Source organism: Psittacula echo (genome assembly GCF_963264785.1).
Source record: "Psittacula echo genome assembly, chromosome: 4".
Classification (NCBI taxonomy): Eukaryota; Metazoa; Chordata; class Aves; order Psittaciformes; family Psittacidae; genus Psittacula; species Psittacula echo.
Window position 1 is genome coordinate 121388581 of NC_137738.1, and position 26336 is coordinate 121414916.

At 56.2% G+C, this 26336-nt stretch overlaps 1 protein-coding gene across 1 annotated transcript; it reads left to right on the forward strand.

The window, feature by feature from the left end:
• On the forward strand, positions 1 to 25164 carry MERTK (MER proto-oncogene, tyrosine kinase; the record flags this gene model as incomplete). The annotated part of the gene is made up of 19 exons (XM_080615977.1): positions 1 to 70; positions 4187 to 4538; positions 4818 to 4918; positions 5125 to 5298; positions 7387 to 7473; positions 8546 to 8661; positions 11705 to 11888; positions 12057 to 12208; positions 16318 to 16471; positions 16811 to 16964; positions 19591 to 19676; positions 19770 to 19865; positions 20158 to 20238; positions 20515 to 20607; positions 20704 to 20822; positions 21203 to 21312; positions 21511 to 21670; positions 22782 to 22918; positions 24711 to 25164. The coding sequence occupies 19 exons, from the start codon at positions 1 to 3 to the stop codon at positions 25162 to 25164; spliced, it is 2880 nt and encodes a 959-aa protein (XP_080472103.1).
• Between the last annotated feature and the right edge of the window lie 1172 nt (positions 25165 to 26336).

Sequence of the window (26336 nt, forward strand, 5' to 3'; positions counted from 1 at the left end):
ATGGGCGCCGGGCGGTGGGCGCTGCTCTGGGCGCTGCTGGCGGCCCTGCGCCCGCCCCGCGGCGGGGCCGGTGAGTGCGGGGACCCCTGGGGGGATGTCCTGGCTTGGGGGTCCCGGGTTGGGCCGGGCATGGCGGGGCTGCGCGGGGCCGGCGGGGTTGTTCGGCCGGGGCGCTGGGAGCGCTTTACCTGCTGGTGTCGCGTCGTTTCGCCCCGCCATCAGCCGGGGTGTCCCCCGTGCCCCCATCCTGCCGCCTGGGCAGCAGAGCTGAGACCTGGGGTGAAGCGCAGCAGCGGCTTTGCTGCGGGTTACTGGCGGCTGAACAGCTCAGCCCGCCCCGCAGAGAGCGGGTGCCGCTGTCCCGGGCACGGCTCTGCGCTGTGCCTCTGCCTGCTGGGACACCGCCACACGCTGCGCCACACCAGCGGGTCTGGGATCTGTCCCGTTAGGGAACCGGCGCTGGGAGAGATCAGAGGGAAACGCAGCGGTTTGGGGCACAGGGATGCTCTGCAGGGTGCTGGCTGCTGGCTTGCAGCTCCACGTGCTTCTTACTGCTAAAACAAATGCAAAGCGGTAAATGGAGGTTTTTGTGTTTAAAGGGTGCTGTCATCAGGGCTGAGTGATGTTTGGGAGCTGGTGGGGATCTGTAGCCCACACTCAGGGATGCTCAGGGGGGGCTTGGAGTCGGTGCGTGTTTAACAGGGTTTAACAGGGAAGGCAGGACCTGCTAGAGTGAGTCCACAGAGGAGGAGAGGAGGACCTGCTTGAGAGGAGGCCATGGAGATGCTGCGAGGGCTGGAGCAGCTCTGCTCTGGAGCCAGGCTGAGAGAGCTGGGCTGGGGCAGCCTGGAGAAGAGAAGGCTCCTGAAGGGGAGACCTGAGAGCAGCTCCAGTGCCTAAAGGGGCTGCAGGAAACCTGGAGAGGGGCTTGGGACAAGGGCCTGTAGGGACAGGCCAAGGGGAATGGCTTGAACCTGCCAGAACAGGGGAGACTGAGCTGAGCTCTTAGGCAGAAGCTCTTCCCTGTGAGGGTGCTGAGGCGCTGGCCCAGGGTGCCCAGAGAAGCTGTGGCTGCCCCATCCCTGGCAGTGTTCAAGGCCAGGTTGGACACAGGGGCTTGGAGCAAGCTGCTCCAGTGGAAGGGGTCCCTGCCCGTGGCAGGGGTTGGAGCTGGAGGAGCTTTAAGGTCTCTTCCAACACAAACCGGGTCTGGGATTCTGTGAATGTGAGAGTTTGCTTTGGGCAGTGAGGGGAACTCACTGTGGATTTAACCGGGAATCCTGGACAGGTTTACACAAAAGGTGTTAGAACCCCTGGGAGTCTCTTTGGAAGTCAGCCCCGGGGGAATCCACTTCTCACGGCTCCCAAGGAATGGGGAGGCAGGAAACCCACTGCCAGGGGCGCCTCATTCCTCCTGCCCTCTCCCTGTGGACACGCTCAACAAGTGCCTGAGCAGGAATTTTTTGCCCGCAGGTGAATTACTTCCAGAAATGGGAAATCCATTGAGGCCTTGGGTGCCATGGTTTAGTGTGGGGTGTCCCTGCCCATGGCAGGGGGGTTGGAACTGGATGATCTTAAGGTCTGACTATAACTATATAACTATATAACTATATAACTATATAACTATATAACTATATAACTGACTGATCTTAAGAACCCTGACTATTCTGTGGTTCTATAAATCCAGGTCTAAGGATGAAGGGAGCTGCTTGGCAGACCTGGGTGTTTTCTAACACCCTCCTTACTGCCACTGCAGCAGCAGGACTTGTTGTTCCAGTCCTGATATGTGCAGCTCCCTGCTCTTTGTTTTTCATCCCCAGTAAGGTATCTCACCTCTAACAGCAGGCACACTGCTGGCTGAAACACCCTTTTCCAGGCTATTGCCAATGGAGACAGGCACGTGGGAGCAGCCTGGCTGCACAGAGCACTCTGGCTTTGCCAGTGCTTTGGTTTCCCTGTGGTTCCAGGTGTTTGGAGGGAGCAGCACTGGACTTGCAAGTGGGTTTGTTCCCATTCCAGCTCTTGCCTCGGGCCAAGCTGCAGTAGGCAAGGGGAGCTGCTCCTGTGTGGCAGGCACCATGCAGGCATCACGGCTTTCATCTCCTTGCTTTAGTGTGGGCTTTGGGAGCCAGCCTAAGGAATGGCTCTGAACACAGGCAAAGGGTGTCCTGTGACATGGGGCAAAACCCTGTGAAGATGCCATGGAGACAGCCACATCCCAAGCAGCTGGGGATGGAAGGGGTACCCAAAGGCAGCGTTGGATGTGAAGAATTCCTGTCATCACATGAGTCACAGAGGAAAGTATTTCACTCCCAGGCTAGCAAACACCACCTTCCACTTCATCAGGGTAGAGAAGGAGGCTGAGGTTCTCTTTGCCTTTAAACTTGAAGCAGTGTTGGGAAGCCGGGATCATCCTGGAGCAGGCAGAGTGCGTGCCAAGGGCAGGGAGAGCCAGCACACATCTGTGTCCTCCCCAGCCAGGGGTCCATGCAGGGGGAACTGCTCTGGCTGGAGCTTCCAAAGGAGCACAGACACAACAGTTTGAGCTTGGATTGTGCCGGGCAGGAGTGGCTTTTCCTCTGGGAATGGCGAAGGAAGGGGAGGGGATTTGGGGGGTCGCTCACTTGTTTGCCTGTGGCAACCCTTTTAGGAGCTGTTTGAGAGCGGGTATCCCAGTGGCAGGCAGCTCGGGTTTGCAGCAGTCACATGGCTGTTGTTTGTGTTGGGATGGTGAAGCTTAGGAAGCAGGTTGGAAAGGCTTAGGATCTGAAAGGGAAACCCATTGTTTTGTGTTTGAGCCAGGGGAACCTTGAGCCTCCCTCCGCACCAGCAGCCCCGGCAGCGCTCAGAAACCCTTCCCACATTCCTGTCTAGAAGCAGCATTTCGGGAGGGTTAAAAATAGGGAGCAATTTAGCAAAGGAACATATCCAGCCTCAAAATGAGCTTGTGTTTATTGGCTCTGGGCAGAGCTCGCAGGCTCCTGCCCCATTACTCACAATAGTAGTGACGTAGCTTTAGAAACTTGGTGTTTGGTGTTGGACTGTGACCTGCCTCAAAACAAACCGTGCTGAACCCGGGTTGACGAGGAAGGTTGTGCTTTCTGCTGGGGGATTATCTTTGAAACTGGGAATAATTGGGGGTGGTTTTGGAAGAGGCAAATGAATCGAGTTGCAATTCCTGCCTGGCACCGTGCCTGTGCTTGCTGAGAGCAGCAAGGGAGGTTTCCCACTCGGCTGGGCTTTCTGTGTGCCTGTGAGAGCTTTGGGAAGCTCGGAAATGCCATAGTGAAAACTCCTCGTGATGTAGTCACTGGATCTCTTCAAAAATACACAGTTATGTTGGGGGGAATTGATTTATATGGGGGGAATTGTTCTATATCGAGCTGCTCTTGGTTTTGTTTGTGGCTGGGGTGGGAGGGAGGGAGGGAGGAGGAAAACGCTGTTACAGGGCTGGGTATGCTCCGTCATTTGTACATAGGGGCAGGAAGCCTCCCAGGAGCTGGTAGATGGCCTTCCCTTGGGAAAAATGTTTGGGAAAAGACCCTGGGAGAACAACACTGAAGAGCAGCCGGCCCCTGCTCACTGTCTGAAGGCTTTTCTTTAACTGTTTGCAACTGTTTGCCCTAGAAAAGCAGCTCCTTGGAGGCACTGAGCTTAGCAAAAGTGCTTGTGGTGCCTCTGAGAGCATCTCCCCACTCAGAGCAGCTCACCCTGTCCTGGGAGGGCAGCAGCACCAGCAGCAAAGAGCCTCAAATCAGCAAAATCCCTGCCTGGGACTGCCTCTGCTCCAGCTGAACATGCTCGGGATGAGGCCCCAAAAGGGGTTCACTGGAGTAAAGTCCCACATTCCTCCTGCCAGGGATCCTTCTGTATTCCAGTCCTGGGGTGTAGCTCCTGCCTCTCCCCTGCCAAAAGAGAAGGGGCTGAGCACTTCCTTTACTCTGAGCTTCTCCTGTTTGGTTTAAAAAGGGTTTTTTTTTGAGGTGCTGCTTGGACGTAGTCCTGGGACAGCTCCTGCTCCATGTTTCCACCCTGGGCTTCTTAAGAGGTCTCAGGGACTGGGAACTTCTGGAGCATCTGTAAATGAGCTGCCTTTAACTATGACTGGAAGTGGTGGGGCTGTGCAGGGTTTTGGAGGGGGACACTCGCTGCCTGGTGGTAACAAACCCGAGGTCTTCTCTTGCAGATGATGCTGACCAAACTGCAGGTCTGAGGCCATTGCTGTCAGCAGAGCCCCACCACCCCAAGCGAAGTGTGACCACCGCTGGCCACTGGAGCCCGGAGCAGCCCCAGGAGCCCTCAGCCAGCTCCCTGGGACAGATTAGGTTTAACCCCACGGTGAGACACATCGTGATCAACGAGCACAAGGACGTCACCTTTAACTGCTCCATCAGGGTACCTCACCTGCTGCTCAGGCCGGATGCTCCGGGCATCTCCTTATGGAAGGACGGGAGGGAGCTGCACGTGCTGGACCGCATCGCCACCAGCCACTTTGAGATCTCAGATGAGGAGGAGGTGGCAATGACCTCCACCTTCAGGTAACCAGTGCCATCCTTCCTGTGCAGATGGGGAGCAGGGATGCCAGGAGCACTGGGTGAGACAACTGGCAGGGGCTTGGGACTGGAGTTAGGGTGGGCAGGCTCTCCCTAGCCCTCGAAGCCTGGTTTTGCAAGCCCAGCTTCTGCTAGGTGTGTGCTGTGGGGTGGTTGTTACTGATTGACCCCCCCCAAGGTTGTCTGTTTGCTGCGTCCTGCTGTGGGAGCTGTGTGTGGGACCAGGCTCCCCACCAGAGCCCTGCTCTCTGCTCTCTCTGGCAGCATCGTTGCCGCCCAGCGCTCGGATAATGGCTCCTACGTCTGCAAACTCAACATTTCTGGCATGGAGGTGGTGTCGGATCCCATCTCGGTGCAGCTGGAAGGTGAGCTGCAGGACAGGAGGGGCAGTGGGGACATGCTGGCGCATTGTGCCCTGGCTGAGTGACAGCTCTGGGGACCATGATCTGGGAGCTGTCCTCCAGAAAAGGGGAATCCTGGTTGGGAAAGGGCTTGTTGCACAGCCCTGGGCAGCACAGTTTGGGGTCGTTGCCAAGCTCTCTGAATCTGTTGCTTCTCTGTGCCTGTGCAGGGCTCCCACACTTCATTCGTCAGCCTGAGAAGCTGAATGTCACCAGGAACAGCCCCTTCAACCTGACGTGCCAGGCCGTGGGCCCGCCGGAGCCTGTGGAGATCTACTGGTTTCGCAACAACATCCGAGTCAATGAGAAGCCCCACATCTCCCCATCAGTCCTCATGGTGCCAGGTGAGCCATGGCCAGCTGGGACACCTCTGTGTGGCTACAGGGAAGGGCAGGGTGGGATCTTGTGCATCACACAGCCCATCCCCTTGGCCTCACACTCCTGTTAGCAGGGGCTGTGTTCCCACATGCTGTCACCAGCCCTTGCAGCCTGCTCTGGTTTTGTGCTGCACAGTGAAGTTTGGCTGGAAAGCTCAGCATGGGTAACTTGGCATAAAGTGTGGCTGTCACGTTGTGTATGGTGGGACACAGGGTCCAGTTTTGCAGAAGAGCTACCCCAGAGGGACCAGTTTGCAGCAGTGAGTCCCAGCCTGGTCCTGCTCTGTCCTCAGCACTGGGAGCACAGCTCTGCCCAGCACTGTCTGTGCTGCTTGTCCAGCAGCCCTGGGACCACTCTGCCTGGGATGAGCTGGGGGCAGGAACCCCCATCCAACCCCCTTTGGCGGCTCCCAGGAATTTCTTCCTTGGAAGTGGCAAGAGAAGCAGATTTTTCTTCAGCCTCTGACCATTCCAATATATACACTGCTGCTCTTATGAGCTGTTTTACTGGTGGTCCCCTCTTGATACCTCTGGAAGACCTTGGGATGGCCCGTGCAGCGTGTGTCCATGCAGCATGGTGGAGCACAGGGAGAAAAGTCCTTCATGTAGCAAAAACTCCATCATGGATTTGCTGTAGAGATTTCTGATGTGCTCATGAGGAGAAGGCCACTGTCTCATTAGCAACCAGACTGTAACCGGCTCGTCCTGGCGGCCAAAGACAGGCTTTAAAAGGCAGTGAAAGCCGGAAGAAGTGACTCATTCCTCTTGGATGTTCCTGCATCCGGCTGGCACAGGCTAAGTTGGGTCATTTGCAGAGTCCCCTCCTGGCCCACGAGCTCTGTCAGTAAAAGCCACTGCTGCTGTTGTGAGCAAACACTTGCCATGTCCAGCACATCACTGTGTCCGAAGGGATAGTCCTGCACCCCCAGTGTGCCCAAGGGGGACAGCCCTGCACCTCTAACAAAGCCCTTTGCATGAGCCAACAATCCTGAGCACTGCTGCTGCCCTGGGTAACCTCCCACAGGCCATGCCACCACCTCAGGGGAAGCAAGCAGCTCTGCACACTTGGGTATTCCCAGTGCCCCCCCAAACCCCGTTATCAGCTGGGAGATTTGAGCAATCTTGGAAGAGCATTAAGTCATCTGATCCAAGCTGTGCTGGTGAGACCTTCTGCTTTCTGCCTTTCCCTTTTTGCACACACAGAGCAAGTGCTTACTCAGGAGTTGTGCAATGGGGCCACAGGAGCATCCAGTCCTGCCATGATGCCATGTGTGTGCTTGCAGTGGGCAGGGTGCTGAGCTGGTCCTTGCTCACCCCCAGGCACTGCACAAGTGCCACAGAGGGAAGAGATCAGTGGGAGATGAAAGGTCCTTTGTGTTGCTGGGTAAAAATACAGCAGCAGAGCAAGAGAGGAAGCTGCAGGGGATAGCAGGTGAATTGGTGTGACCAGCACCTGTGTGCTGGGCTGCACGCCCAGAGCATGAGCAGCCGGGCAGGGAGGGGATCCTGCCCCTCTGCTGTGCTCTGGGGAGAGCCCCCCTGCAGTCCTGATCCAGCTCTGGGGCAGCAGCACAAGAGGGACGTGGAGCTGCTGGAGCGAGGGCAGAGGAGGCCATGGAGATGTTGCGAGGGCTGGAGCAGCTCTGCTCTGGAGCCAGGCTGAGAGAGCTGGGCTGGGGCAGCCTGGAGAAGAGAAGGCTCCTGAAGGGGAGACCTGAGAGCAGCTCCAGTGCCTAAAGGGGCTGCAGGAAACCTGGAGAGGGGCTTGGGACAAGGGCCTGTAGGGACAGGCCAAGGGGAATGGCTTGAACCTGCCAGAACAGGGGAGACTGAGCTGAGCTCTTAGGCAGAAGCTCTTCCCTGTGAGGGTGCTGAGGCGCTGGCACAGGGTGCCCAGAGAAGCTGTGGCTGCCCCATCCCTGGCAGTGTTCAAGGCCAGGTTGGACACAGGGGCTTGGAGCAAGCTGCTCCAGTGAAACCCAAACTATTCCATGATTCTATGATTCTGTTATTTTTGTCAGGGTCAGTAAACAGGTCCATGTTTTCCCTCTGCAGGTCTCACCGAAGCAACACTGTTCAGCTGTGAGGCTCACAACAGGAAGGGACTGACCGCATCCAGCCCAGGGCTGGTCAACATCAAAGGTAAACCACAATGTGATGCTTGCTTTACCAGAGCATGTGTGTCCAAGCAGGAGCTGTCCTGGTCTCCGCACTCCCAAGCACCCATTCTACAGCTGAAGGAGATGCTTGTATGACTCCCATACTTATTTCCTCCCCAATTCTAAACCTCTATTTAACATCAAGTGGGATGCACCTAGCAGCATGGTGCATCCAGTGTGGTTCCCTCATCCCAGTATCACCACTGCGGGAGGAAGCATCAAAGAGCACATTTGAAAGCAGAACTGTCAGTGCCAGAGCAGGTTTTGGAAGGGCTGTATCACTCTTTTCCTTCCTTCACAACCGGGGCGTGCTCACAGTTTTCCATAGGAAATGATGGAAATTCCTGACATTCTTGATGGAGGCCACTCCGGCAATGTGAGGAAGGTGTTCCCCAAAATATGTCATTGCTTCTAAGCAACCCAGAGTGCTGGTTCAGCTCATAAATATAGAACATGGGCAAAAGAGTCAAATAGTTCTCTGCTTCCCTGCCCAGTGGTGTTAAACATCTGCAGCACGCTGTTGGAGGGTGCTGCTGTGGCTGTAGTGAGGACTTGGAGCTCACATACAGTTGGTCTGAGCCCCAGGAGGTGCCAGGGGAGGCCAGATGTGCCATGGTTGTGCTCAAGCCTCCAGCTGGCTGCTCTTGGCTCTTCTTGGCTGAGGGACCTTGGGGGTTCAGTCTGGAGAAGAGAAGGCTCAGGGGGGACCTGATGGCTCCCTACAAGTGCCTGAGAGGAGGATGGAGCCAGGAGGGGCTGGGCTCTGCTCCCAAGGAACAAGGGATGGGACAAGAGGAACCGGCCTCAAGCTGCACCAGGGCAGGTTTAGATGGAGCTGAGGAACAATTCCTGCCCCAAAGGGTGCTCAGGCATTGGAACAGGCTGCCCAGGGCAGGGCTGCAGGCACCGTCCCTGCAAGGGTTCACACCCCGTGGAGACGAGGCCTCAGTGCCATGGGTTAGTGGTGGCCTTGGCAGTGCTGAGGAGTGATCGGACTGGATGAGCTTAAAGGGCTTTTCCGACCTGGCTGATTCCATGATTGTGATTCTCTGCAGGAATACCATCTGCACCCCTCCGCGTGGATGTCCTCAACAGAACAGGCCATGGTATCGTGATATCCTGGGTGCCAGGCTTTGATGCCTTCTCTGCCTTCAACAGCTGCAGAGTCAAGGTGAGCATCCAGAACCCTCCTTACCCTGCAGCCCCCCTTACACATACACCTTGAGGCAGGTGGAAATCAGTGTTTGGCATGAACCGCACGGATCTGACCAGGGTTTTGGTTTGGACAAATTGAGCTGGGCTTTCCCAAGTGCTTTGAAAGGGGAAGCTGGCACTGCTGTCCCATGCTGCCCTGTGGTCTGGGTGGCTGGGGATTTGTGGTGGCATGATGTTGAGGAGTCCAAGTAGTGCCCAGGCACTGGGACCTGGGGCAGCTGGAGCACCACTGGGGTGGACAGGAGGGCCGGAAGGAGCTGCTGGACACCAACTTGATGGTGTCTGCTCACAGAAAGTGGCTTTGCTCTGCCTGCTGTGAGGGAAGTAGTTGGTGGAAAGGGTCTCACAAAGAGACTGATGCAGGGAGCATGAAGCAGGTTTTTGTCCCAGGAGCAGGGTGGTTGGGGGGGGTGAAACAAAAGGTGATGGGAACAGGCAAGCTGCCTGCCTGGAAGAGTCCATCTGGGCTCCTGCCTGTGAACTGTGCAGAAGTGAGCCATGAGAATCTGTCCCCTTGGGCAAGAGAGCCAGGTTGTCATGACTCTTCATGGAGAGATGCCCAGAATGGCTCCAAGTAGCTCTTAAGAAGTCTTTGTAAGCCTTGAATTGCTACAGGCACCTGCTTGTCCCTACTTTTACCTCCTCCTCAAACCATTCCCAACCAAGCAACCTTCTAGCTGGGGTCTGGAGATGGAGTTTCTCTTGGCTCTCCACTCCTTGCAAGTACTGGGCAGGAGCTGAGCCTGTCCTCTGGACAAGTCAGGGAATGCCATCTGCCCTGCAAGCAGTTTCCACCTGCTCTGTTTGACATTGCTGGTTTCACAGTCCAAGCCCACTGCTTCCTCCCCTGGGGATGTGTGTTCTATACTGGCCAATCTACACTCCAGCTGAGACAGTGCCTGGAGAGAGGCCGTGTTTGAAGGCAGGTAAAAGTGAAAGGACTTACAGAGAAGAAAGGTACCAGAGCTAATATTAGCACCATGTCCGCTGCTGCCTTCCAGCTGGAGCTTGGGAAGTGGGGTGGAGAGCCAAGGAATTTCCTATGACTTAACGTTCACGGTCTGTCATTAGGAAGTAGCCTTTCCAAATGGAAAACAGGACAGAAGTTCTGGCAAAAACACAGCTGTGACTAAGCCTTTTTGCTGCTGTGCCCTTTGATAATCCCCTCACTTGGGCAGTGTGGCCCACAGCCCGAGTGACTCGTTCCTGGGCTTGAAAGGGAGCTGGTGGTGCCACACGTGCTGTTCATAGAATGGTTTGCGTTGGGAAGGACCTTAAGGTCATCCAGTCCCAACCCCCTGCCACGGGCAGGGACCCCTTCCACTGGAGCAGCTTGCTCCAAGCCCCTGTGTCCAACCTGGCCTTGAACACTGCCAGGGATGGGGCAGCCACAGCTTCTCTGGGCACCCTGGGCCAGCGCCTCAGCACCCTCACAGGGAAGAGCTTCTGCCTTGTCTTCAACTTGAACGTCCCCTGTTTCAGTTTGAACCCGTTACCCCTTGTCCTCTCACTACAGTCCCTGATGAAGAGTCCCTCTCTGGTATCCGTGTAGTCCCCTTCAGACACTGGAAGCTGCTCTGAGGTCTCCACGCAGCTTCTCTTCTCCAGGCTGAACAGCCCCAACTTTCTCAGCCTGTCTTCATACAGGAGGTGCTCCAGCCCCTGATCATCCTCGTGGCCTCCTCTGGACTTGCTCCAACAGTTCCATGTCCTTATGCTGAGGACCCCAGAACTGCACACAGTGCTGCAAGGGGGGTCTGACCAGAGCAGAGCAGAGGGGCAGGATCACTGCCTTCGACCTGCTGGTCACGCTGCTTTTAATGCAGCCCAGCACACAGGGGGGTTCTGGGCTCAAGTGCACCCTGAAGCCGGCTCATGTTCAGTGTCTCATCAACCAGCACCCCCAGGTCCTTCTCCTCAGGGCTGCTCTGGTGAAGTTTGCATAAAGCCTGAGTTTAAAAGCCACATGGATTTGATGTATTTTTCAGCTTCAGAAGAGCAGTTGAGGGCTGAGGAAGGCGAGCTGGGCTCAATGATAAGGAGAGCAGATGGTCCCAGAGGTGCTTTCAGGAACAGCCTGCGCATTGATCTGCTCACTCCTCATTCAGAGCATCTAGTGATGGCTGGAGACTTTCTCAGCTTTAGGAGGCTGAAGGCCATTCTCTTTCCTTCTGGCTGGAAAAGACTGCTGGTGTTGATGCTGGGACCATCCTGGAGGGGGGATACTCATGTTGCTTAAGCAGAACAGGTCTGCTGCCACCCCAAAACCATGCATCGAGGCTCTTAACAGGACTGTACAACTTTCTGCTTGTGGCTCATGCTGAAACACATCCTGTGGGTTGCCTTCCCAGTTAACTGGCTCATGCTGGTGTCTTCATTCTTGCTCTTTCCTCTCACTTGCAGGCCCCTCTCATGGTGCTTCCCATGGAATGAGAGGTTTTCTGAGGGCTGCAAGGGCTGTGTGGGTAGCTACATGAGTGCCCTTTTAGGAGAGAGCAGTTTCCCTTTGTGTGAAGAGCGTGACTTGGTTTTAGTACATTGACCTCATCCGTGCTGGAGTCTGCTGCAGTCAGTGATTAGCCCTGCACCATCTGATGTGATAAGGCCTGCGGTCTGATGCCATGTGGCACAAAAAAGGGTTTTCTTCTGTCTGTTTGGGACTCTCTGCATGGCGACTTTCTGAGGTGCCTCTTTTGCTCCGTGCCACAAGAAACAGCAAAACCTCTCTGTTCCTTTCACAGTGATGGGATTTCACATCTCTGCCGTGTCCCCACTGCAGCTCTTTTTGCACCATGTGTGTTGGAGCCCTCACTCTAGGCCCTGTAAATGGCCTGCCATCAGCTACAGAGACAAGGCAGCGTGCAGGAGCAAGGCCCTGCTGCTGTTTGGAGGGGAAGCAGGCTCTGGATCCTGTTTACAGCTGTGGAGTTCCTGCCAGGCTGTCACCCTGCAGGTTGCTGCTGACTAATCCCTGTTTGTGGGCTGCTTTTTCAATTAAGGTGGAGGAAGCTGTTCCACGAAGCAATGTCTCCCTTGTGCTGCTCACCACCTCTGTGCCTCCCCACGTGTATCACATCCAGCAGCTGGAGCCCATGGCAGACTACAACATCAGTGTTTCCTGCAGGAATGAGGTCGGCTGGTCGGCGTTCAGCCCGTGGATAACTGGCAGCACTACTGAGGGAGGTAGGAAATGAGTAGTGGAGGCTGAGGAGGGATTTCAAGGAGGATATTCAAGGCTGTAGGAAAACCCTGTGCTTTATGGTTGAGCTACAGCTCACTTGCCATCAGCCTACCATGTCCCTGCACCCATCCACCAGCTCCCCTCACCTTCTTTCCCTTTGATTCCTGCAGCTCCAACCACCCCACCACTGAATGTCACGGTGTCATTCAATGAATCCAGCTCCTCCCTGGAGATCCGATGGGTGAAGCCATCCCTGGAGAGGATCCATGGGGAACTGCAGGGCTATCACATCTGGTACAGGTGGCAGAACTCCAAGGGGCTGGTAAGTCACCCTGGAAATGGGGAATTAAAAATCCCAGCAGGCATCAAGCAGGGATGTCCAGTTTGGTCCTGGTGCTTCTGTATGTTCTTTCTGAGCTTATTTGTCTACTGTCTTGTGCTTCCATCTGGGCTTCTTTAATACAAGCGGCTTCACTCTTGCATGTTTATGTAACCCTGGTAATGCCCTAAGTGATTAATATTGTGAATAAGCAGCTCTGCATGAAGAAGACAAGAGGTTTATTCTCTAAACTAGCAGTGAGATGCTCTTCCTGGTGTTGACAATCTTTGGTACAGCTTTTGGAGTGGCATTTCAGGTTTGCCAGCATCTCTTGGCACTTTCAGCAATGGAGTCAATCACAAGGTGTTTGAGAGAGTTTGTTCTCTGGGGTTTGAGTTGTTCCTTATTCTGGTGAGATTAATAGAATCATATAATGGTTTAGGTTGGAAAGGACCTTAAAGCTCCTCCAGCTCCAACCCCTGCCACAGGCAGGGACCCCTTCCACTGGAGCAGCTTGCTCCAAGCCCCTGTGTCCAACCTGGCCTTGAACACTGCCAGGGATGGGGCAGCCACAGCTTCTCTGGGCACCCTGTGCCAGCGCCTCAGCACAATTACTATTCCATGCATTAACTCATCTGCAAACCCATGGCACAGAGTTTCAAAGCTCAAGGAACATTTTGGGTCTGGGGACCTCCCCGTGAGATTATGAAGTCCTCTGGCACATCCTTGCTTGCTTTTCCTAGGATTGGGAAGTAGCCTTTAGGAATTTGCTAGGCTGAGGTTGGCCTGACCTCTTGGGCAGTCCTGGCTTATCCACTGGGCAAAATTAGCTGAGATGAGCCCAGGAATCCACCAGTGGTTGGGAGCCTCTGGATAACTGGAGATGTATCCAGCTGTAGCCCCTGTGCTGCGGATCCTTTGTCCAAGGCTGAAAGCACAGCGAGGCACTGATGGCCTGAACCCGGTGTGGAACAAATGACTCACCCCTGGGTTTTGTAGGATGCTGCATTTTCTGTTCTCCTTTTCTGCCTCTGAAAAGAGCATGTATACATCCAGAGTGGATCCAGGCAGGGAACAGTGCTGTGGTCTTGTGACCAGCATGGAATAAAAATTGCTGACATATTTGTCTTCTCTGGAGCAGAAAGCACAAAAAAGGACTTGCCCTTTAAGCCCTGGGAGAGTGACTCTGTTGTTGTTGTTGTTGGGTTTTATACATTGCCCCAGTCATAGAATCATAGCATCATGGAATAGTTTGTGTTGGAAGGGATCTTAAAGCTCCTCCGGCTCCAACCCCTGCCACGGGCAGGGACCCCTTCCACTGGAGCAGCTTGCTCCAAGCCCCTGTGTCCAACCTGGCCTTGAACACTGCCAGGGATGGGGCACTCACCAGTCAGATGCTCAGGGGCTGGAGTTTCTGCCTGGTTTCCTGGTCAAGGAATGTTCTCATTAACGGTGGCTTTCCGGAGGCTCCAAAACCCCTCTGCTGGGGGGTGACTTCAGGTGGGAGGTACCTGTGGGGGAGACCTCAGCTCTTTGCAGGGAGAAGGAAGCAGCTGTGGTTGTTGCTGACTTGTTTTGGCAGCTCCAGGTTTTATGGGAGGCAGAAATGTGTGTCAGAGCCACCCGAGGGCAGGTCTGGTTGTGAGGGCTGTCAGGGTTAGGAGCTGGAGCCTGTGCCATAACCTTTGTGCAGAGTACCATGTGCTGGTGCAGGGCCTGTTCTCCCACACCCCCCAAGGGTCTCCTGAGCTGATGACCAGGCAGCCTGAAGCACAGGAGCAGCGGGTTTGCTGTCAAGGGCAACTCTTGAGTTCTCAGAAATAAAGCCTTTGAGTTTAGGCCTGGACAGGCTAAATATGAAATGCCCCAAAATAAGCAGTTTAACAACCCAGCACGATAGAGACAGGCGTTTCTGCATTTCTGTGTCAGCAGGGCCATCTGCAGGCCTCTTCTTGTGCACACCAGCTCCAAAACTGTTTTAAAAGCTTCCAAAAAATTGGTTTATTTTCCTCTGAAACCAGCAGTTCTTGTTTGAGCCAAGGCTGGAGAGTTGGGATGGGGAGGAATTCCTCAACCACCACAAGACTCATAACAAACATGGAGTTTGGCAGTTGTGTCCTGCAGGAAGGGCTGTCTGCCCTGCCAGCAGAGCAGGGACTGCTCTGCTCTCCAGTCTGTGTGATAGCAGCTGGGTTCTGTCCTCAGATGACACAACAGGGCTGCCTGTGATGTGAATGGATCTTGGTCCAGTTTTAGGCTGGTGGGAGGGAAAGGATCTCATAGAATCAACCAGGTTGCAAAAGCCCTTTAAGCTCATCCAGTCCAACCCTTACCCCAGCCCTGCCAAGGCCACCACTAACCCATGGCACTGAGGCCTCGTCTCCACAGGGTGTGAACCCTTGCAGGGACGGTGCCTGCAGCCCTGCCCTGGGCAGCCTGTTCCAATGCCTGAGCACCCTCTGGGGCAGGAATTGTTCCTCAGCTCCATCTAAACCTGCCCTGGTGCAGCTTGAGGCCGGTTCCTCTTGTCCCATCCCTTGTTCCTTGGGAGCAGAGCCCAGCCCCTCCTGGCTCCATCCTCCTCTCAGGCAGTTGTAGGGAGCCATCAGGTCCCCCCTGAGCCTTCTCTTCTCCACACTGAACCCCCCAGGTCCCTCAGCCCTTCCCCATCACACTGTGCTCCAGGCCCTGCACCAGCTCCGTTGCCCTTCTCTGTCCCCACTCCAGCCCCTCAAGGTCTCTCTTGTAGTGAGAGGGCCAGAACTGGACTCAGGATTCCAGGTTTCCACTGAAGGATGCTGTGAACATGAAGTAGAAGAAGAGCAGGAGTGAGGGAGGAGGCAGCAGCAGGTACCAGCTCACATTGCTGCCCGATGGTGCAGACACACTCCTGGGCCTTGAGCGTGTTGCATCCATCGCTGGCTTTCGTCTGACCATGAGCAGAATCTGTTTCCCTCTGAGCAGCTCTGATTCCCTCCTCCTTGCCCACTGATCCCCCTTGGCTGCTCCTTTTGTGCAGCCTGTGATGTTCAGCCAGGGCAAGGAGCTGGGCTGTGCTGGCCAAAGCAGGCTGCCAGATGTTTTGCACACCACTGTGCAGCTGTTTTGCAGCGGGAGGCCTGTGGAGAGCAGCAGCATCAGCACTTTGTCAGCTGAAGAAGGTCAGGAAACAACAGGGAATTTGCAAGGAAAGACTCACTTATGTATTTAGTGAGAGAAAGGTCTGTGCCATGGAGCACGCTGCCTCCTGCCATGGTACCAGGCAACGAAACACACCCTTATCACTGAGAATACTGTTAGCTTGACACAAAAGGTAGAGTCAGGAAATACCTGCCCTAAGATTAACTTGCTGTGGCCGGGCACTTGATCAGTCAAACCAGGGGTGCTGGAGCTGAAAGCATAGAATCATAGAATGATAGACTGGTTCTGGTTGGACGGGACCTTAAAGCTCATCCAGTTCCAACGCCCTGCCATGGGCAGGAACACCTTCCACTAGATCCTCTCACCCAAGGCCCCATTCAACCTGGCCTTGAACACTGCCAGGGATGGGGCAGCCACAGCTTCTCTGGGCACCCTGGGCCAGCGCCTCAGCACCCTCACAGGGAAGAGCTTCTGCCTAAGAGCTCAGCTCAGTCTGCCCTGTTTCAGTTTGAACCCATCACCCCTTGTCCCATCACTACAGTCCCTGATGAAGAGTCCCTCTCCAGCATCCTTGCAGCCCCTTTCAGACAGTGGAAGCTGCTCTGAGGTCTCCATGCAGCTTCTCTTCTCCAGGCTCCATGTTACCAGCAGTGCATGAAGTGCTTTTCCCCTTCCTTGTGAGATCACTTTCCTGCCTCTTTTCTGGCCCAGGCTGCTGGTCCTGCTGCTGCTGACAAGCAAAGAGCAGCAGGGGCACAAGGTTTGGACGGGAAATGCTGCTCAGCCCCTTTCAGATCCCATCCGGCTCAGGCAGAGCTATTCTTCTCCAGAAATAGCTTGGTGTTGCGTTTCCTCTGGGCTCATGGCAGCGAAGCAAGGCAGAAGCTGGACACGGGGACTATGTTCCATGCATCTCCAGGTCTCCCTACCTCTGCCTCTCCCAGCTCAGGCTCTTCCCTTGCTCTCTCCAGCAGAACGGCTCCGCTGAAGCCCGGCACAACACCAGCAGGATTATCCTGCCCGTGGTGGCCACCAACGCCACCTGCTCTGTCCGGGTGGCTGCTGTCACCAGAGGAGGAGTGGGACCCTTCAGCAGCCCCGTGGAGGTCTTCATCCCTGGCAGCGGTAAGGAGACTCCCATCCCTGTCTGTGTGGTGTGGGAGCAGGGAATGGTGATGGGAAATGATGCAGGACGTGCTTTCCTTGCCTGGCCAATGCAGTGGGTATCCCTCCATCCTCCTTCAGATGCTTTCCATGTCACCCAGGCTGTCAGCCAAGAACCTGGGACCTTCAGCATGCTCTGGTAGCCAGGAAAGACTTGCTCTCCACATTCAGCCTTGGTCCTTGTGCCCTCTTCTCCCATGTAACCTGTTGGGCTTTACTGAGTTTAACTCCTGGGAAATCCTCCCCCAGTCCCTGCGTGCTGCAGGCTGACCCAGCTCCATTAATGGGATATTTCCTTAGGATTAATAACCACAGCCCCCTCTTCGACTCCAGCCTCCGGGAATGCTGACTCCTTTATCATAGCCCTGGGCTTCATCTGCGGGACAGTCGCCGTCGGGATCATCCTCTGCTTGTCCGTGGTCATCCAGAAGAGATGTGTGGAAACAAAATATGGGTAAGCCAAAGGGAACACAGCTTCAGAGGTGCCTGAGCTGGGCGGGTGGGAGACACAGGGCCCAAGGAGGCAGGGTGGGTGGCTCAGGGACAAAGTTCCTGTCTCTGGTGCTGATGTTGTTGCCACAAATGGCATTCGTAATGCCTGTGGTGAGGGACTCAGTGTATTTTGGTACTTCCCCTCCCCTCTTTAGCCCAGGAGTTCACCTTTCACTCACTATGCCTGTATCTAAAGGGAAGTGAACTTGTGCAACTTGGCATGGGAAGAGTGGCCTCAGCGTCTTGACACAGAGGTGAGGGAGCAGAGATGTGCCATATCCTGTGGCCTGTGTCCCAGAGGAGCCCCTCCTGCCTCCTCACATGCCATGGTCTGATGGCCAAGCGTGGTATCAGCCCTGCCAGGCCCAGGGACTGCTGCTGGATCACATAAGGGGTGTTTGAACAATGGGACGAAGCGCTGGTTTCTGCTACAGCCAGCCAGTGCTACTCACTGCTGTGGGGTTTGTTAAACAGTTGTGGTGCTGGCAGCTTGGCTTGTCAGTGCCATCACTTGAGTGTCTGCTGCCAAAGTGGAACTGTGATAGAAGACTAGATAGATAGACTTTGGAGGAGCATCACTTCAGTAAGGACAGTTTACTGAGCTGGAATCCCACCTGTGCTCATCTCCCACGGCATCCCCCCATCCCAGTTTGGAAATTGGTAGTATCCAACAATCCCTTTCATAGACTCATAGAATAGTCAGGGTTGGAAAGGACCTTAAGATCATCCAGATCCAACCCCCCTGCCATGGGCAGGGACACCTCACACTAAACCATGGCACCCAAGGCTCTGTCCAACCTGGCCTTGAACACTGCCGGGGATGGATCATTCACAACCTCCCTGGGCAACCCATTCCAGTGCCTCAGCACCCTCTCAGTAAAGAATTTCTTCCTTAGATCCAATCTAAACTTCCCCTGTTTCAGTTTGAACCCGTTACCCCTTGTCCTGTCACTACAGTCCCTGATGAAGAGTCCATCCCCAGCATCCTTGCAGGCCCCTTCAGATACTGGAAGCTGCTCTGAGGTCTCCACGCAGCTTCTCTTCTCCAGGCTGAACAGCCCCAACTTTCTCAGCCTGGCTCCATACAGGAGGTGCTCCGGCCCCTGATCATCCTCGTGGCCTCCTCTGGACTTGTTCCAACAGTTCCATGTCCTTTTTATGTTGAGGACACCAGAACTGCACACAATGCTCCAAGTGAGGTCTCACGAGAGCAGAGTAGAGGGGCAGGATCACCTCCTTGGACCTGCTGGTCACGCTCCTCTTGATGCAGCCCAGGATACGGTTGCTTTCTGGGCTGCGAGCGCACACTGCAGCCGGCTCATGTTCATTTTCTCATTGACCAACACCCCCAAGTCCTTCTCTGCAGGGCTGCTCTGAATCTCTTCTCTGCCCAACCTGTAGCTGTGCCTGGGATTGCTCCGACCCAGGTGTAGGACCTTGCACTTGGCATGGTTAAACTTCATCAGGTTGGCATCAGCCCACCTCACAAGCGTGTCGAGGTCCCTCTGGATGGCATCCCTTCCCTCCGGCGTATCAACCGAACCACACAGCTTGGTGTCATCGGCAAACTTGCTGAGGGCGCACTCAATCCCACTGTCAAAGGTGTAGCATTTCCTACTTGGTGTAGCATTTGTTGCTCTCTACTTGTGATGCTGCCTCCCTGGGAGCTCGTCAGCTTCCACTGTGGTTTAGTTCCTGGAGCCGGATGTCTGCTCAGCCCCGTACCACAGCATCTCCAGCAGAGTGCCCATCACCACTGTTCCGGGGCCATGGTGTGAAGCTCGCTTTAGTTTTTGCTATCGGATGGGGTTGCAGATGCTAACAGAGAGCATTGACAGGCTGGAGCTTGTGCGCTGAGCAACAGAAGAGGTCACTTTAGGAGGTTGTAGATGTGGGCACCTGTTCCTCCTGGTACAGGCTGCTCTCTGAGTAGGAAATGAGTGTCCCATTTCCTCCCCAAACCCCCCCTGTGACTCACTCCTCGACAGATCAGCCTTGTTTATCGAGTGCCTGTTTTCCTCAGGCACTGTAAGCAATGGCACTGGTCCAGGAAGAGGGAAGTGAAAGAGATGAGAGCAGCTCTGAGGACTCAGAGGTGCTGGTTGGGGAGAGGTTGCTGCAGCCTTCCAGTGCCTAAAGGGGCTGCAGAAAACCTGGAGAGGGGCTTGGGACAAGGGCCTGTAGGGACAGGCCAAGGGGAATGGCTTGAACCTGCCAGAACAGGGGAGACTGAGCTGAGCTCTTAGGCAGAAGCTCTTCCCTGTGAGGGTGCTGAGGCGCTGGCCCAGGGTGCCCAGAGAAGCTGTGGCTGCCCCATCCCTGGCAGTGTTCAAGGCCAGGTTGGACACAGGGGCTTGGAGCAAGCTGCTCCAGTGGAAGGGGTCCCTGCCCGTGGCAGGGGCTGGAGCTGGAGGAGCTTTAAGGTCCCTTCCAACACAAACCATTCCTTGTTTCTACAAATACGCATTTCCTCCTTTGATACCAGTACCCCTGGTAGTGCTGTGGTTGCCCACGCCTGCAGCAGAGGTTCCTTCACTGAGCTGAAGCAGCCACACGTGACCCATCGGGGTCTGTTTCTGTCCCACCAGGAATGCTTTCAGCAGGAATGACTCCATGCTGGTAGTGAACTACACAGCCAAGAAGTCCTACTGCCGCAGAGCCATCGAGCTTACACGTGAGTGTGGCCTTCCTGTCCCTCTGCAAGGAGGTTGGTGGGGACATCCCAGCAGTTGGAGGTGAGCTTTGCTGCTGTTCCCCTCTCCCGCAGTGGGCAGCCTGGGTGTCAGCAGCGAGCTCCAGCAGAAGCTGCAGGATGTTGTCGTGGACAGAAACGCCCTCAGCCTGGGGAAGGTGCTGGGAGAGGGTGAGTGCAGGGGCTGGAATGCTGGGGATGGACATATGGGGCAGGGGCTGCCACTGGGACCTCCATCAGCTCCAGGCCTGAGGGATGTGGGGAGAGGGTGAATCAAGATGACCAAGTTCCAGGACCCCTGGGTTCACATCCTTCTGCCACTGATGGGACACAAGTGTCCCATGTACCCTGTGGGAACGCGGTCTCCATCTTGGGGCATTTCAGATCTTCAGGAGCACAGTGGTGGCCTGAAAGGCAGTGCTTTGGGCTCTGGATAAAGTGCTTGCTTCTTTCCCATGTGCAGGGGAGTTTGGGTCAGTGATGGAGGGACGTCTCAGCCAGGCTGAAGGCACCCCACTGAAGGTGGCTGTGAAGACCATGAAGTGTAAGTCACCACCCTGGCCTCACAGAACTTGATGTTGTCTGTCTCAGTGGGTGCTGGTGTTCCTGATACCCATCTCAGGTGCTCTCTCTGCATCCTGGCACCATTCTGTGGGGATGGTGGCCCCTTTGCCATATCAGACAGCCAAGGATAAGACATCCTGGTGGTCCCTTCCCCTGACCCATGGAGGAGCTGTGATGTGAAGGGAGATGGCAACAATGATTTTGGGTATTAAACCTTTTGGGGTTTTAAACCTCCTTCTTCTTCTCTGCTTCCCAGTGGATAACTTCTCCCAAAGGGAGATAGAAGAGTTCCTTAGCGAAGCAGCGTGCATGAAGGACTTTGACCATCCCAATGTCATCAAGCTCTTAGGTATGGCCCTTCCATCTGGGATTTGGGATGGGGAGCTGGACCAGGGTATGTGGCGCCTTTCCCCATGGACCTGTGCAACCTGTCTGTGTTTTGCAGGTGTGTGCATTGAGCTGAGCTCCCAGCAGGTCCCCAGGCCCATGGTGATTCTGCCCTTCATGAAGTATGGTGACCTGCACAGCTTCCTGCTGCGCTCCAGGCTGGAGATGGCCCCCCAGGTAAGGAGCACAGGGAGCAGAGGGCCCTGTGTCTGTGAGGAGCAAAGTGGGACAAATCTGCCTTTGCTTCTGAGAACAGAAGAGGACTTGGTTGTAGCCCTGCTTCCTGCTGTGTCAGGTGGCAGTGGTGGGATCCAGCTCCACAAAATCCCATGGGATTCTCACCTTCCCTTCTCCAGGCTGAACAAGCCAGCTCCTTGTACACCATCTCCTGCAGCCCAGCGTTGATGGGCTTGCTCCAACATGTCCCTCCCCTGCTGAGGAGCCCCAAATGGGGCACAGCATCTAGATGTGGTCTCACCAGTGCCAAATGAGGGGGAAGCACAGTTTCTCTTGACCTGCTGACTGTGTCTTGCTAATGCAGCAATTTCCCTTCCCAGTTTGTGCCCCTGCAGACGCTGGTGAAGTTCATGGTGGACATTGCCCTGGGGATGGAGTACCTGAGCAGTCGGCACTTTCTCCACAGGGATTTGGCAGCTCGGAACTGCATGTGAGTGTGTTCCTCTCTGCTTTGTCCTGGGGAGATGAGCACCAGTGGAAGCCCTGTGGGTGCACAGCACAACTTGGCTTCTTGCAGTAGAACCTCCCTCGGGCTTGAGAGACATGGGAAAAGAGCTCAGGCTCTGGGCTCTGCTTTGAAAAGCACATCAAACTTCCCTATCCTGTCATCCCTGTTTCCATGTGACAGGTTGCGGGATGACATGACAGTGTGTGTGGCAGACTTTGGGTTGTCCAAGAAGATCTACAGTGGTGACTACTACCGCCAGGGCCGGATAGCCAAGATGCCGGTGAAGTGGATCGCCATCGAGTCCCTGGCTGACCGCGTCTACACCACTAAGAGTGATGTGGTAGGTCCATGGGGATGGGCAGCCAGAGCTGGGGAATGAGCCCTGGGTGGAGTTGTCCACCCTCATTGCACCTCATAGAGACACAGAATCAACTGGGTTGGAAAAGCCCTTTAAGCTCATCCAGTCCAACCCTTACCCCAGCCCTGCCAAGGCCACCACTAACCCATGGCACTGAGGCCTCGTCTCCACGGGGTGTGAACCCTTGCAGGGACGGTGCCTGCAGCCCTGCCCTGGGCAGCCTGTTCCAATGCCTGAGCACCCTCTGGGGCAGGAATTGTTCCTCAGCTCCATCTAAACCTGCCCTGGTGCAGCTTGAGGCCGGTTCCTCTTGTCCCATCCCTTGTTCCTTGGGAGCAGAGCCCAGCCCCTCCTGGCTCCATCCTCCTCTCAGGCACTTGTAGGGAGCGATCAGGTCCCCCCTGAGCCTCCTCTTCTCCACACTGAACCCCCCAGGTCCCTCAGCCCTTCCCCATCACACTGTGCTCCAGGCTCTGCACCAGCTCCGTTGCCCTTCTCTGTCCCCACTCCAGCCCCTCAAGGTCTCTCTTGCAGTGAGGGCCCAGAGCTGAGCCCAGGATTCGAGGTGCAGCCTCACCAGTGCCCGGTGCAGGGGCACAGTCACTGCCCTGGCCCTGCTGCCGCACTGGTGCTGATCCAGGCCAGGATGCTGGGGGCTTCCTGGCTGCCTGGGCACAAGCTGCTCATGCTCAGCTCCATCAATCAGCACCCCCAGCTCCTGTTCCATGAGCAGTTTCCAGCCACTCTTCCCCAGGCCTGGAGCATTGCAGGGGGTTGTTGTGGCCCATGTGCAGGACACTTACTGTTGTTGTTGCTGTACGTTGGAAGCACAAAGCAGAGGAGTGGGAAGCTGTTGGTAACAGCACACACTGACCTTTCCCTGCCTCCTGGAACAGGTTTCCTGAGTGGGCCGCTTGCCTCTTCTGTGCCATTGCCTCTCAGTGCCCATGCTGGGGAGGGCAGGGCTGGAGTGACAACCCCCAGCATTGTGCTCTGGCCCCGTGGACGCTGGGCACTGACCTTTCCCCATGAAAAGATTCATTCATCCCTCCTGGAAGTGTCCTCTCAGTGCATTCTCCCTTTGTCCTGGCAGTGGGCATTCGGCGTCACCATGTGGGAGATCGCGACGCGGGGCAAGACGCCCTACCCAGGGGTGCAGAACCACGAGATCTATGAGTACCTCCTGCATGGGCAGCGCCTCAAGAAGCCCGAGGGCTGCTTGGATGAGCTGTGAGTCTGGTCACCCCCTTTCTGGCTGTAGCACACCCCTGCAGGTGACCTGCGCGTCGCTGGTCCTCAGCTGAGGTGGCCGCTGCGGGTGCTGTTGGTGGCTCTTGGTTGCTGATGTCCTTTCCTTAAGCACACAATGACTGTGCTGTGGTTTTGTGGCTTAGCACTGAATGGGGCTAAAAGCTCACAAACAGGGCATCACAGAGCAAAGAAAACTGTTCCAGCATCCCGATGCTGCACACCTGCCTCTCCAAGTGGAGTAAGATGGGTTTGCACCAGGGAGGGAGTCACATTCCCCCTCACCCCCTCCATTTCTCCCGAAGCCCTCAGAAATAACTGTTACTGAAGCCTGGATTCACAAACAAATGGCAAGGATTTATCCTTTTCTTCCTTGTGGGGTGCACAGGCAGGATGCTTACGAGAACGCACAGAGGTGGGCTCTTGGAGGACAGGTGGCCATAATGGTGTGGGTCACCTTTAAACTCAAAAGTATCACAGAAACAAAACCTTCAAACCCCTTAATATTTGCATGAAACTCCCAATTTCTGATGTCCCAAAGGAAAGGCAGATCCCAGAGCAGAGCAGGGAGGAAAAAGCCTCTTAACTCCAGGCAAACGGGTGCACAGAAATCCAACGAATACCGCGGGAGAAAGGGATGTGTTGGCAGTGGAAGCGTCACGGCGCTGGTGCCGCGGGATGGGAGCACTGCCCTCTGCAGTTGGTGCTGAAGAAGCTGACTCTTAAGATCATCTTGGCCAGGTCTTGGCTCTTCCCTGACCCACAAATGTGCCTCTGGTTACTGAGGCCCGTCAGTGCCTGCAGTCTCTGAAACTGGAAAGAGGGAAGTGTGGAAACCTCACACCTGGGCATTTCTGAGCGGCTCACAAAGGGGCTTCTCCCAGGTTTTCTTCCTGAGTTGTTCATTAGTGCCCTTACAGCTGGAAATGTTTCATTCCCCCGTGGCTGTGAGCTGCAAATACAAATGGGTCAACTGGGAAAGGTGCTGGGAGCTGCACAACATTCCTAAAAGGCCTCTCTCCAATGCCTGTCCCTAAAGAAAGCCATGGAGAAACCTTGTGCCCAGCACTGGGAGCTCCCAGTGTGCCCCAACATCCAGCTTGGGACTGGGCAGCCACAGCTTCTCTGGGCACCCTGGGCCAGCGCCTCAGCACCCTCACAGGGAAGAGCTTCTGCCTAAGAGCTCAGCTCAGTCTCCCCTGTTCTGGCAGGTTCAAGCCATTCCCCTTGGCCTGTCCCTACAGGCCCTTGTCCCAAGCCCCTCTCCAGGTTTCCTGCAGCCCCTTTAGGCACTGGAGCTGCTCTCAGGTCTCCCCTTCAGGAGCCTTCTCTTCTCCAGGCTGCCCCAGCCCAGCTCTCTCAGCCTGGCTCCAGAGCAGAGCTGCTCCAGCCCTCGCAGCATCTCCATGGCCTCCTCTGCCCTCGCTCCAGCAGCTCCACGTCCCTCTTGTGCTGCTGCCCCAGAGCTGGATCAGGGCTGCAGGGGGGCTCTCCCCAGAGCACAGCAGAGGGGCAGGATCCCCTCCCTGAGCTGCTGCTCACGCTCTGGGGGTGCAGCCCAGCACACGGGGGGGTTCTGGGCTCAAGCGCTTGCTGCAGCTGGGTCATGGGGAGCTTCTCCTCACCCAACACCCCCAAGTCCTTCTCTGTTCAATGCAGAGCAGCTCAGGGCTTGCCCAGTTTGGAGGGAAGCCAGGAATTAGCCCCATGTGTTCCCTATCCCTGCACCTGGCAGCATCCCCCTGGATAACCGTGCTCCTCTCCCCATTCCCAGCTATGCCATCATGTCTGCGTGCTGGAGAGCCGACCCCGCCGCCCGCCCCACATTCCCGCAGCTGAAGGTCCACCTGGAGAAGCTGCTGGAAAACCTGCCGGCCATCCGGAGAGCCGGGGACGTCATCTACATCAACACCAGCCTGCCCGAGGAGAGCCCGGATTCCACCCAGGACTCAGGCTTCCCCCAAGCGGACTCTGACCTGGAGCCCGGGGACGTGTCGGAGCCCGGCTCCCCCGGCGCGGAGGCAGCGCTGGTGGCTGTGGATGTCCATCACCACCACCAGGAGCCCTGGGGCACCAGGTACGTCCTGGAGGAGCCGCTCGCTGGCCCCGGGGAGGAGGCCTATGTCCCGCTGCTGCCCATGGGGCCGGGCTTGGCGTGGACACAGGCCAGCACCCTGCCTGCTGGCAGCAGCCAGGGCTGCGGGGAGGACTCTGAGGTGCTGCTCTGAAGGGAGCGGGGTGAGGATGGGATCCAGGAACAGGACACAGGGTGTATGTGAATAAACAGGAGTCTGTTTTATAGATCATCTCCTGCATGGTTTTCATGGAGGAGTCTGGGCCGGGGCATTGCAGTTAGAATCACAGAGCTCTGGAATGGTTTGTGATGGAAGGGACCTTAAAGCTCCTCCAGCTCCAGCCCCTGCCACGGGCAGGGACCCCTTCCACTGGAGCAGCTTGCTCCAAGCCCCTGTGTCCAACCTGGCCTTGAACACTGCCAGGGATGGGGCAGCCCCAGCTTCTCTGGGCACCCTGGGCCAGCGCCTCAGCACCCTCACAGGGAAGAGCTTCTGCCTAAGAGCTCAGCTCAGTCTCCCCTGTTTCAGTTTGACCCCATCACCCCTTGTCCTGTCCCTACACTCCCTGATGAGGAGATGAGGGCAGTGAATGCTGTAGCTGTTTGTCTGTAGTGGGAGGCTCTGGTACCTGAGCTCCCCACAGCTCACAGGGAAGGGGCAGCCCCTGAACCCTCCACAGGGGGGCTATAGGGTGCTGAGGGGTAGGAGCACACGGTGGGCACAGATGAACTGCCCTGTGCCACCCTGCTGGGGTGGAAAACATTGGTGCTCTTGCGACGACGGGAAAGAGGAGTCTGAGGGGGGCATGGAGCCACCCTGCGTGGCCCGGCCCTTCCCCGCTGCCCCTTCCCCTTGCTGGGGAACGTTTCAGCTCTTCCCATAGCAGGGGCTGCTCTGCAGCACCCGGCACCGCGCCGTGCCCAGCAGATGGAGCCGGGACCCCGCGCTCCGCCCGGTGCGGCTGCCGCTGCCTCTGCCGCGGGGAGCCGGGATGGGAACGGGTGCAGGGGATGGAAATGGGGGTGCAGGGGCTGGCGAAGATGTGAAGCGCTGGGGAACGGGGTGGCGGGCTGGGAAAGGGGCGTCGAATTGGAGGTGGGGGGTGCAGGGGCTGGGGATTGGGATGCCTGGCGGGGGAGGGGGTGCAGGGACTAAGGAGGGGGTTGCAGGGGTGGAGAAGGGGGTGCAGCGACTGGAAATGGGGGTGTCGAGGTGGAGATAGGGATGCAGGAGCTGGAAATGGGGCTGCAGGGGCTCGGGAGAGGATGCCAGGCTGGGAAGGGGTGCAGGGGATGAGGAGAGGGGTGCTGGGCTAGGAAAGGGGG